At 34.8% G+C, this 12,823-nt stretch overlaps 1 protein-coding gene across 2 annotated transcripts in view; it reads left to right on the plus strand.

Annotated features, from left to right (window-relative positions):
• Positions 1-12,823, plus strand: part of LOC117426388 (rho GTPase-activating protein 15-like) — a 167,000-nt gene that overhangs the window by 75,389 nt on the left and 78,788 nt on the right. For both annotated transcript variants that reach the window (XM_034043908.3, XM_034043909.3), the window contains exons 8-10: positions 1,721-1,819; positions 1,957-2,080; positions 11,657-11,779. In XM_034043908.3, coding sequence (XP_033899799.3) covers positions 1,721-1,819; positions 1,957-2,080; positions 11,657-11,779 — 346 coding nt within the window. The remainder of the gene's footprint in view (positions 1-1,720; positions 1,820-1,956; positions 2,081-11,656; positions 11,780-12,823) is intronic.

Here is a 12,823-nt window from a genome sequence, read left to right on the forward strand (position 1 = left end):
TTAGTGAAAATTAGGTACTTGGATGTTCGACTCAAAAATGCATTGAGCACAACTGACAACAATTGCGACTGTTTAAAACGTGGTTCCAAAAGTTCTTACAAATTGATGCAATTGTGTCATCTCATTATAATGTTTGAGAACCCTGATTTCTCCACCCCATTTTTGCAAATTTATGCAGGAACATCCAAAATTACATATTCATCAAGGTTGAACCGCAAAGAAAAACTGCTGCCGCAAAGCGTTCCCTAAAAAGTCGCTAATAGCATTGCGACTTTAGTACATCTACCCCTGAGTCTCTTAAGTCCTCAAATGCAGATACCCGTGTGTCCATGGTGGTGGTGATTTGTGGGAATCAGAATTCCAGATTTTAAATTACTCTAGGAAGAATTGAGTTAGTCCACAAGTCTGGAAGCCTTGAAGCGGATTTGTCAAAGCAATATACTGAGAGCAAACCTAAATGTTTTAAACATCACAAAAATGCTATTCTTGAGATGTGGGGGTTGTCCATGGTGTATTACCAGCAGTTACATTAATTGTTTGGGGCAATAGTTACACATTATAATGATGTTCGCAACATGTGACCCATCTAAATCAATATCGAGTCAGTCAAGTACAGCTTGACTTTTTGGCTACATGTTGTGTTTTTTTTTATTTTAAGTATTAGTTAATTTGGAAGATAGTATTACTGTACTGTATAATCCCACTTTGTTCTATTATTGGGTTATTTAGACTTTAGAAATACTTGTCTTCAGAACATAAGACACATTTGATTGTAGAGTACATTCTTCTATGTTTGTTCCAGTTGGCTGCAGCTTTGCTGCATCAACACATTGTTATTTTTTTTATGTACTGCTTGGTTGGAACATAACATAATGGTAATCAAGAATAAGCTGAAAGGTCAAGAGCATTAGCTGTTGTGTTAGTTTTGTTTGGTTGTTGCTGCACTTGATTGATGAAACATATTGCGTGCTTAGATGTGTAGACACTAATACACTAGGTGTATGTTACAATAATTAAAGTAATAATAGATGATGTCGATTTTTACTTTTCATTTAAGTAATGTGTTTGTGAGGGTAAATTACACAAAAGTTTGAAATTGGTAATCAAAATAACTATCAGAATTCGGTTTCATTGAATAATGAAATATACGACATTGGTGATATTTTTAAATTATGTACTTATGCGGTAACACCATTTTTTGTGTGATTACTACATAACAGACTAAAACAAATAGTGCTGTTTTAAAGTTTTTAAATCCCTGATAAAAACTTAATCTAACAATTTTGAAATCCCTAGCCTGTTAGTTGAGTTACAATTTCTGCTCAGATATGCATTGGACACTGTTGCTGTTGTTAGATCATTATACAAGCGTATTGATGCATGTATAAATTCTGAATTACAGAAAAAACTGAACCACATTTAAGGGCTTTGATCTATGTTATTCCATGCCATAAGATCTTAGGAGTTCTCCATAAAATGTCATTAAATGACAATTAGGAGAGACAGTTGAGTCACAGACATCACTGGAATACTATATTTTGTAAACCGTTTTGGCCCCATCCATCGAACAGTTAATTGATGTTTCCGATTATGGTCATTGATTTGTACCTTGCTTATCATGTCAGCTTATTGACTGGACTGTACCTTCTGAGCTTGTATCTGTTTGCAGCACTTTACCTGTTTAAAGCCTATTGAAATTGTATTGTCCCATTTGTTCCAGATTACAACTGGCTCAGGCAGTGAGTTTCTTCTTCAGTCAGAGAAACATGCCTCTATATTCAGCTGGCATGATGCCATTAAAAAGGCCATTGACAGCCTGGTAGGTACTCTTTTAATGAAACAGTTATTCTGAATTTTGAGATTGTGTACGTTTTCAGTTTTTGTGCTGAAGAAAATTTCTACACAGCCTTACAGCTCAACGGTTGATGTTTTTTTTTTGTTTTGTTTTTGTCAAAGGGCACAGATGGAAGGTTATTACACTCCAACATTCGGAAATCTTCAAGTACTGAACTTGTGAACAGATGTGGAGAATTGTCTCCTGCAGTCAAAGAAACTAAACCAGAGCACAGGAGATCACTAAGTAAGTAACACATTCCTCCCATAACCAATTCCTTTTTTCATTTAATTCCACTGCAAATGTTCAAGGGTTTCCAGAACAATTTTATTACTAACGATATTAACCTGATCAAAAGAAAAAAAATATATATATAATTATGGAGATAAACTAAATAATTTCTGTAAAAGCCAAAATGTTGGTCTACTTGATGTTTCTTATGTTTTTACCTCAAAACGTAATTACCTGTGCTTTAATGATTGGTGGTTGTGCAAGTGTGGTTTAACCTGTTGTCATGCCAATGGGAGGCAGACAGCCATATATTTTAAGTGGTTTGGGAAGGAAGTTACCTTTGAAATGACATAAATGTAATTGTAACTATAGAATAGCTGTGAACAAATAATAATATCCTTTTACAAAGTGTTACAGGATGTTAGCAACATTAATAAACTATTTTTGTCCCATGTATTTTTCTGTCTCTGCAGTGACAAAATGTGCCTTGCGCCTGTTATGATGACCACTTAATAACAACAACAATAATATAGATTAATAATTTAACTACAATACTGACTGAAGATAAATAAAAAACATATATTTTATAGATAAGCCTGGTTCAAATGCATTTTAAATAGAAGAGCTACTGCATAATTAACATTTATCCACAATAAAACAGTGCAAATGTTGACTTGCATTAGTTTTTGTGCAAAACTTGACATGGTAATAATGCTAGTGCATTGTGTCAGTATGTCATGCAACAATTATGCAAATCACAGTCTATTATGTAAATATATACAAAAAGCTGAGAACCGTTGACCCAAAGATATGTTTGGTGGTTAAATTAGGTTTGGGTAAGCCCAATCAGGTCAGAGATCTTACAAAGCTACAGATGACAATAGCAAAAATTGGTCAACATAAACATGTGTTTTTTTTGTTTTTTGTGTTGCTTCAATAAACATACCTCACTATAATTATTGTTCTTGTCAATGCAGATTTACTTGAATGCTGATTGATTTTCTTTCTTATACTTACAGTAGATTAGTTTGCAGTACCAGAACATAATTCTGTTTTTTAGTCAATTGTTAAATTTAGTGTCTCACAAAAGATTTGTGGCCGTAAGTAGAGCAGATTAAATTAGCTGGGCAATCCTCATAATGTAGTCTTAAACACCAGACTGCTTATTTATGTATTTATGTATTTAATTTTGTTGCACAATGGGCATCATCAGACGTTGTTTAGGCAGACGTTGTTTTATTAAAATTAACACCTGCGAGTTGCTTGATTTAACAATTAGTCCTTTTTCAATTAGTCTATTATAGCAAAATATAAACCCACAAAAAACGCCTACATTCACCATCAAAACAATGTATTTGTCTTCAGCAGTAAAGCCAAGATCGATCGTTTAGTTTCCAATTTAATGCAAGTTTTGACTCGGGTACAAAAGGTCTGCATACCTGCATGTGTGACCTCTTTTTGTATCATTCCCATCAGGCTGTGATTCTAGATTTGCAGTGACAGATCATCTGTCCATCCACTGCTTCACCCAGACCTTATGTATATTAGTCTGATTATTATTCAAAGCACATCTTCATTTACCTTCTGATAGTCTCTGTGTTTGCAAATTGTTCCATCAACCCATTTGCTATTCCTAACTATTATACTGTTCTCCTAGACAGTACTTCATCAGTTATTTGTACCTGTTAGTGTGGTATGTTATAAATGTCGGGTTCCTTTTCTAAAGAACAGTATTTAATGATTTAAATGATTTTACACAAACATTGGCATATTAGAGTAAAGTCCCCTCTTTTAAGCAAGTTTTAGGAATGCAGCTTTTAAAACAACTTTAAACCCACCTCCACAATTAAACAGTACACTTGTATTAAAAAAAAAGTAACAAAAAAAAAGACTGAAGTAGCCTTTAGATTCTTGAAAATAGTAACAACGTAGCCAGGTTACCTGATAACATGTAAACTTTAAATACAATGTTCACAGTGTCTTATTCGGAAAGATAAATGATCCCAATGACTTCCATGGCTAAATATGAAAAATGGTCCTTGAGCACTTCATATTGCCCACATTAAAAGCAGCATATAAAACTAATTTGTCAAGTCCAACAGATAAGCACCACATGTTTTCAGTTGAACTGGTATTGTACCATACAGATTTTCTCAAAATAGATAGCATGTTACCTCCTAATTATTATTTTAAATATTATGTTTTTTCAAGCATATATACAATAATAGCAAAGACTATAACAACATTGATTTTCTATTGTGCCTTTTGTGACAGTCACCACAAAGACAAAAACCATACAATAACAGTTTAATGAACACTGTCACAACTGTCACCAATACAGTTCATACACACTACAGCATAGCATGTTATAAAAATTAAATACAAATATTTCAGTCCCTGACAATTCGGTAGTGAATTCCATGAATCGGGTTCCTAGTGACAGAAGGCTTTTTTCTTCTTTAGAACATAATTTGACTATTGGTACCAGCAACAGTTCAGCATGTAGATCTGTTAAATTATATACTCTGACCTACCAGCAAATCAGTCACAACAGCCCTAACTCTTCCCTGCATACATACCACCATCACTGCACATCTGGTGTGACTGTAGCCCATTGAAGAACAGTCTGTAATCCAGTCAAATATAAAGCTATTGATTTAGCTTTATGACTTATCTAATATTTCCTGTAAGTCCTCCATGTGGTTGAGATCCAGTGGCTGAACCAGGTGTTTCAGATGTCTGAACAGCATATCATGTTCTGTATAGGTGCCTTGTCATCTTTGAACATCTGATTTGCTGGGGGGTGAGGGGGGGGGGGGGCAGGAGATGGACAGGACAGAAACAACATACTGTAATAGTTTGTAGCATTTGTCCTGTCCTTCAGATGAATAAGAGAGCTCATGTCATGCTAGCATATGCCTCCCTAAACTCAATCTCCCCTGAGTGTTTGAACAACACATTGAAAAATATACTTAGTTGGCAGATCTACACACTTATATGCGCTCATCATTAAAAAAAAAAAAAAGAAAAAGAAATGGCATTATTTTGCTTTTCATGCATCAAAATATTAGAAACTGTAACCTTTGACTGCATCACTGGCACCAATTCTGACATGTATCTGCTTATCCAGTTTGAACATATGTTTCGTATACAGTGTATTCACCTTTGTACTAGTTTTATATTGGAAATGTCAGCCAAATCCCAAATCTCTTCCTTGGTCATCATTGATTAGTAAAGGCGTATTCTCAAAGATCCCGAGAGAATGCTGGGGTTAAGAAAAGACAGGTACCGTGATCAGAAAATGCTGCCCACTGCATTGCTTTGTAACCAGTGTTTACTTCATCTTGATCAAAAGAAAGTCGAATCAGAATCTTCTCTGTGGTTTTCTCAGCTCTTCCTGCCCGTCGCTTGTCTTGTCTTGATTAAAACCTGACATTTCAAAACCCAATGAGACTTTTAATGGAGTATCTCCTTTTCATCAGTCATGTTTAATACTGAAATCATTTGCATGTCATTTAAGATATATTTGCTTTGAAACGCTTACCTTAATTATTTACAGAGTAGCCGTCTGCCATGCGGGTGTGTGCATTCGCTGCTGAGTGACAGGCAGGAGATCCAAATAGAGGTTGAAGTTGATATGCCCCGCAGGCGAACAGGATTTATTTACATATAGTCAACACACTGAACAGCTCACGTGACACTACCAGCAATGGTTGCGCATGGATCACATACAACACAGTGTACGAAAACTTTGGCAAGATCTACAATCTCTGAACTAATCTTCTCTGTTCAATAATAAACTAACGTTGCTGAAGAAACTGATCACGGCGGATAAACGGTTAGGGTGTGACGGGTGGACATGCGACGGATTACTGTGTATGTATAACCATATCATAAATAGCATCAGCCTATTATAAATAATAATAGGAAGTATCAATACACATTACACTAGTAATATGTCATCAAAATGCTATTGTAATAAAATATAACTAATTGTTAATAATATTCAAAACCTTTAATAACACATTGTATATGTTTTTTTCTAACTAAATTGTGAATACAGGAAACATTAACTTTCTATCTGTCATTACCTATTTTAATCTTATACCTGGCTCTCAAAATAACATCACTTAAATATCTACAAGCATTTCATAAAGGCCTCACTATTTACTATAATTGTGACCTTTACCTTTTTTAAAAAATTGTAGTTGCTTTAAATATCTATGCTATATCATAGGGGACTTTTAGATGTGTTTATAACAGTTTTCTCCTCTGTTATTTTGGGTTTGTTTCAGACACTGATAGGCTTAACTGATGTTTTGATCTAAAATGTACTGTTTAAAGAGGACAGTTGTTCATAAGGCTTGTGGGAAAAATACCATGACTGTTTACACACGCTGAAAACAAAAGCAAATGCCTTTCTGAATCATGGGAATTCCTTTACTAATAACTAAAGTCAACAGGCTGTAATGTGTAACCTCAGGCAGTGTTTTTGTTCTGTGTAAACTAATCAGGTGTCAAAATATTTTACCTTTTACATGTTCTTTTGGGCACACAGACATAGCTAATACATAGCAATGGACAAATATCTAAGGGAGTCTGAGCACTGCTGTGCCAAGGGATAGCAGTTATAGAATAACAGGTCATCTGTTGTCCTAACTTTTACTGACCTAAACACAAATAGCATAGAAGCAGGCTGGGATTTACTCTTGTTCTGCCTTTTATTCCTACAGTTAAGGTGGACATGTTTAACAACGTCTTCCCTTACCTCTATCGATCATGTTTTGACATACAGATAATAGAGAAGCAGTAATCAGCAGTGACAATATAAAGAAAAATAATATAGACCCACACTGCAGAAAGTCAGGATATGCCTATTATAAATATATATTCACCAAAACCAACCTTTATACTTTGTCATTGTTATTTGAGGTATATAGTCTGGGGTCTGCAATAGCATATAGTTAAAGCTATTTAAATACACAATATTCATAATGTACCAGTATATGTTTTTAATTTAAACATTGGTAAAAATCGGGGGAAGAAATCTCAATATACACACTTTACACGTGGAATATGATGCGTAGCAGTTCTGGTTTCTGACTAAGTTTGATGTCCCTGGCATGCATAATGAAGCAGAATCTGTAAGTTGAAGCCACATTTTCCCATGTTAGCTGGTACTTTGCAAACATTTGGGCAATTGCTGTACTGACGGAAATAGTATCTGCAGAAGGTATGAACATGACGTCAGCAGAAAACAAGCCAGGTTTATTCACCTTGAAATCATACAAAGAAAAGAAAATTGACAGAACTGGATGGTGCAAGCCATCGGGAGACGCGTAAAAAATCACACTGGACATTTCCATCAATGTGTTCCATAAGTTTATCGACTAAAGTATCACCATTTTCTGTCAAATATTTACGATTAAGATTGTCGGAGTTAGGATATGTTTTAGCTGATGGACAATACTGTCTCACAGTCACCAATACACACCTCTCTGCAATAAACAGTGGCTGTCCAGCAAAGTACACAGCTCTAACTAACTCATTAACACCATTATTAAAACATGTGTAAAAGCCGCATAAATGGACCGCTTGTCTCTCAGTTCACTTTCTTGTTTTAGTTTAATGAATGTGTCGCTTATTTGTCAGTATGTTGTTCAGCCCGAACCTCAATGCAACAGTATTTGCAGCGCTATGGGTCTCATCTGACCCAATTCTGCTATTATTGCATACTTCAAAACATTAGTTGTATATTCATAAACTGATTTACGCTTTCTCCTCATTCCTCATCCACTAAAAATATCATATTTTTGTGTTTCAATTTAGTTTTTGATTAAGCTAGTAGTTACTACACCCAGCAACTGCCACGATAATTAGACTTTGATTGCCCAACAGAATCAGGTGATAATGTGTTTGTGAACAGAGAACGGTGTTTGAACGTTATTTAATCCTCTGACGTCTAAACGTACCTGATGTATCCTAGGATGTAATGTAGGGCTGCTTATTACAATGTCAGTCAAAATAAACAGCATTTTAATCAAAATATTATAACGATCTCGGTTCCCGCAGGCGGGTTCACGCGCAGGCTGAGACGGGCCGCGAACCCAGGACCTCCCGCACTGAAGCATAGCGCCGATACTGCTGTACAAAAGAGCCAGCTTCTTTGTCTTCATTTTTGATTGCGTCACCTACCAACCCTGACCCCTACCCCCGTGCACGCTACACTATTGTATGTTTCCTAGAAAATAGTACCAGAAAAATATTGTAGACAAAAAATCGAGTATAAATCATTAAATAAATTACTTTAATAATGAGTTCAGTAAAAAAAAAAAAAAAAATCCTTTAATTCCATAAAATTCAGAATAAACCAGAAATGTGGAATACTAAGTATGTTATTATATTATGATGATGGAGGCGCTTGTGAAGGTTTATTGTTTTATTGGGCTTTATTTGTTTTATTCTTTAAATGAAACCTTGGAAAATAAAAAGAAGAAATCCGACCCACGGTCCTTTCCTCCACAATGAGATCATGCACAGATTGTCAACGCTGCCAGACACAGAGAGGAACAGAAGTAAAGGGTTAGCTCAAAATAATTATACAGATAAACACACGTCATTTTCTGGGTCGCACTGATTAATCGCCCATCTCAGACAGTGTGCAACATGCTTAGCACTTCACAGGATACTAAACTGAAAAAGTTAAAAGCAGTGATCAAGTAATTTAGAGTTGCTTAAGTCTTAAACTGATTACATAATTACAAAAGTCACTGGGATAATTTATGAGTGTGCTTATCTCTAAAGTAATGTTTCAGTTTAATCTTTTTAATGTAGCCCTCTCAAGTTATTGAATTTCTTATTAGAAATGATATAGTAAAGATTCAGAGATTCTAACTGAATTAATCCATAATATACAGTGTGTTGCACTCAGTAAATTGTAATTCTGCTTGTTTTATGTACATGTACTAGTATTAAGTCCTTTATATCAAGGTCTATACTTGTTTATATTAATATTAAGGCTAATTATAGGTAAATATATACATGTCAGATTGCATGTGTCTGCTCAGGAAGATCTAAAATTCCATTGCATGAGAGAATGTCATCTTTATTTATCTTTAATATGTGAAGAGATTAGAGCAAATGTTTACTTTTTTATATTTGTATAAAGCTTGTATATTGTCCAGTATAAAAATGTGTATGTCTAATTTTAGCAAGACATTGCAAACTAAGCTAGAAAATAGATCCAAGTGTTAAAACAAGGCCAGAGACTATTAAAATGTATTTCAACTAAGTGGAGACTTGAAATAAATTGGTTTTGCAATACACATGATGTGAAACAATCGATACTACTTTACTCTGACAAGCACTGTCAATAAGCATTGGTCCAGTTCAGAAACTCTTTAATTGATAGTTCTTCAAAAAAGCCAATGCTTACACATACGTTAAAAGCACTCTAGTGTACCCTGGCAGCAATTAATTATTGTTTAATTCACAAGATCATGGGTTTGTAAATTGGAACAGAAGAAAAATAACAGTTTTCTGAAGACCTACAGGACACTATTTGCTGACTGAATATCTCTCCAGTTAAAATCTTTACAGCCTTTAATTTATATCTAATATATCGTATATATGGTACATAATGTGGTCCAGTGTAAACTACCTGAATAAAGAGGTGCATAACTGCTCAGTCTGGGATTAGCCTGTATTCCTGAAATTAACATAGCTAATTGACTGTGGCAACAGTTTTGGGGCCTTTAGTTGAAAGCAAGGGTTTCTCAGAAAAGGTTTGTGCATAAAGAAATTTCACTTGATCACAATGGGATGCTTGGAAATTAAGCTGCCATTACAGTGATAGTTTCAATATTCTCAGCTCAGCAGTCATTGACCGTATAATATTGTCTAAGTCCTTATCGTGTATGTTTTGTTCACTCCTAAAGCTTTAACTCATTGCATTTTTGTCATAGCAACAGACTTCAAAAAATGTATGGTTTTAAGGGGGAAGCAACTTCTGACACCTTACTGTACTGGAAAGTGAGTTATACTTAGTCACACTGAATAGTCTACAGCTAAGTTATATTTGTTTCTGAATACTAAAATAAAATCCCTACACTGTTCGGCAGCAAAGAACCTGTTAAACCATGTTTATGTGGTGTAATTATAATACAGATTTCCAGAGGGATCTTGGTAATATCAGGCAATTTTTAAATAACAAAAAATAATAATAATCCCTATGGTATTTAAAAACACAGAATGCTGCATACTGTTCCAGAGAATTATAACCCCAGATGTACTTGCAGAAAAATATACTATTTTCAAAGTGACAAAATAAAGCCTGATATCAAGGACAGTTATAGTATTTCAAGTGTTGTCCTTGGTCCTGGACATTTTACTCAAAAGTAAGATGATACTGTGTGGACTCAGCTCAGTCCTTGCGGGAATTTTTCATAATTTAGAATACAAAGCTAGCACAGTTTGCCATAGGGGGACTTTTGTATTATCCCCCTGGAGAGGAATACATTTGTATTACCAAGTTTACTTTATTCCTGATCTCCAAATAGATAGCAGGCTTTTGTCTTCAGTGTTGTAAATCCCTTTTGTCTCATTAGCACAGCTCTAGATTCAGAATTAAAACATCTAAGTAAAAAACATAAATAAAAAAGAAATGTGTTACTGCAATAATGGGAGGTTAATAAACACCCTCTATTAAGGAATGTACCCATCTATTTGAAGTACTGTTCATTTGAAGTAAGTTCAGATATTGATTCTGGGATATGTATCCAATGCATTTAGCATTAATGTGCCGTAGGAATATCAACTACCCTCAGGCAAAAGAAAATAGTTACATGCTTGATATGTTTTTTATATGAGGGTTTCAAAAAGGAGATGGCAGAAATCCTTTCTACCCCATCTATCTCTCTAAATAAAAAACTAAAAGCCTGAGGTTATCACATGATTAACATCAAATTGTGGAATACTGTATATTGTAATAAGATGGTGATTTGATCAACCTCTGCCCTGCCTGGATAAGCCACAGATGTTTTTTTTTTTTTTTTAGAACATATTCCTCTACCAAGGATTTAACTTGGATGGCATCAACCACATATATTAGTGGTAATCCTGAGATTACCATGAATAGGTGGGGGATGCAATGCAAGGTTATTACCTGTATTGAAAAAAGAAAAATCAACTGTGGCTTACCCCAGCAATGAATAGGTTGACAATGAAGTAATCATTTTCAGTTCTATCCAGTTGCATTTTTAATCCTTTTATTCAATGTGTAAATTTTGAATTACTTTGATTTTCTTAGTTTATGCAAATGTAGAAATTATGTTACACCTGCAAGACAAAAGTATGTCATGAATACAATGATTTCTACTGAATGCCCTCAGTATTATTCTAACAGTCTTAAAATTATCCAAATGGAAAACTGGCTAGTCTTTACATAGGTATATATTTAAAAAGTGTAACTCCAAGGAGTGAAGTTGGATTAGATTAAATATTGGTAGTATTTTTCAGATGCAGTTTTTAGTTTTTTGGACAGGTTTCCTTATATGAAGTTATATTAAGAAATCTCATTATATTTTTTTTCAGTATTTAAGCTGACCTACAGTACTTCTGACAGTGGTGATAAAAATGGAGTGAAAAACCGACTCAAGAAATTTATTTCACGGAGGCCTTCAATGAAAACACTGCAAGAGAAAGGCATTATTAGAGGTAAGAGTACCAATATGATTTTAGAGTTTACTCATTTTCATACTCAGAAGGTTGAAGCACTGTGTTTGTTTCTTACCTGTTTTCTTTCCATTGAGTGAAACTATCTATGTCCATGAACACTCACTAACTGAGCTATGCCACAGGATTCCACTTAAACGCCACATCGCTTCCAGAAACAGAGTGGAGGCTGCAGTCATTTAGAGAATGCCCTTGGGGCGGTGCAGAATGACAGCAAACCAGCTGGGGTACCTTTAAATAGCCAAACAAGTGGTTATTTGTGCCCTTATGTTAATTTGTTTTTAGGAATTCTTGGATGGTAATTTCTTCTTTCTTTCTTTCTTTCTTTCTTTCTTTCTTTCTTTCTTTCTTTCTTCTGTGTTTATTATCCTTCTATACCTGTGTGTGAAATAACAAATATTTCCTTTGTTATCCTATTGCTTTTTGAGGCATGAACTGTACCGATGCACTGTGACTGAGGAGCAAAACTGAGCTGTAAGCAGCTGCAGTCGGAGATTCCCATTGACTGCACATTTTTGTATAAATGCAACTGTATGTCACCCCTAGGCAACACTTTCTTTAGGCTGTGCTGAAACCACCCTGCAGCTGCTAATGTGTGAGTTAGGAGATTGTACCACGATCTTTCAAAATGATTGGTCAATCAGAATTTGTGGAATTTCATGTTTTTAATGTAATGGAAGACTATAACCTCCCCCTCCCTCTGTATACTTCAGTGTAAACAGCTTGCAATCAAATCAAACATACTCCACTTCCATAACTAGTTCATGAGTCATTAAAGGTGGGTCAGATTGAACTTAAAAGTAATTTGCACTTTAAATATAGTCCTGCTTACTTGACCACCCGCTTGAGATAGTTCTAATACCGTTGGCAATCTTCAACAGCAGTATTGGAATTCTACAGCACCAAAATAGGATTCATAGTAACAACTGGCAGAGCTCAATGTTTTAAATTCCATATCGGTAATTCAGATTTTCATAATTCAGATACTTCCGATATAAATGATATTCCAATAAAGCAGGAAATAAA

The sequence above is a fragment of the Acipenser ruthenus genome, chromosome 11, assembly GCF_902713425.1.
Source record: "Acipenser ruthenus chromosome 11, fAciRut3.2 maternal haplotype, whole genome shotgun sequence".
In the NCBI taxonomy this organism is placed as follows: domain Eukaryota; kingdom Metazoa; phylum Chordata; class Actinopteri; order Acipenseriformes; family Acipenseridae; genus Acipenser; species Acipenser ruthenus.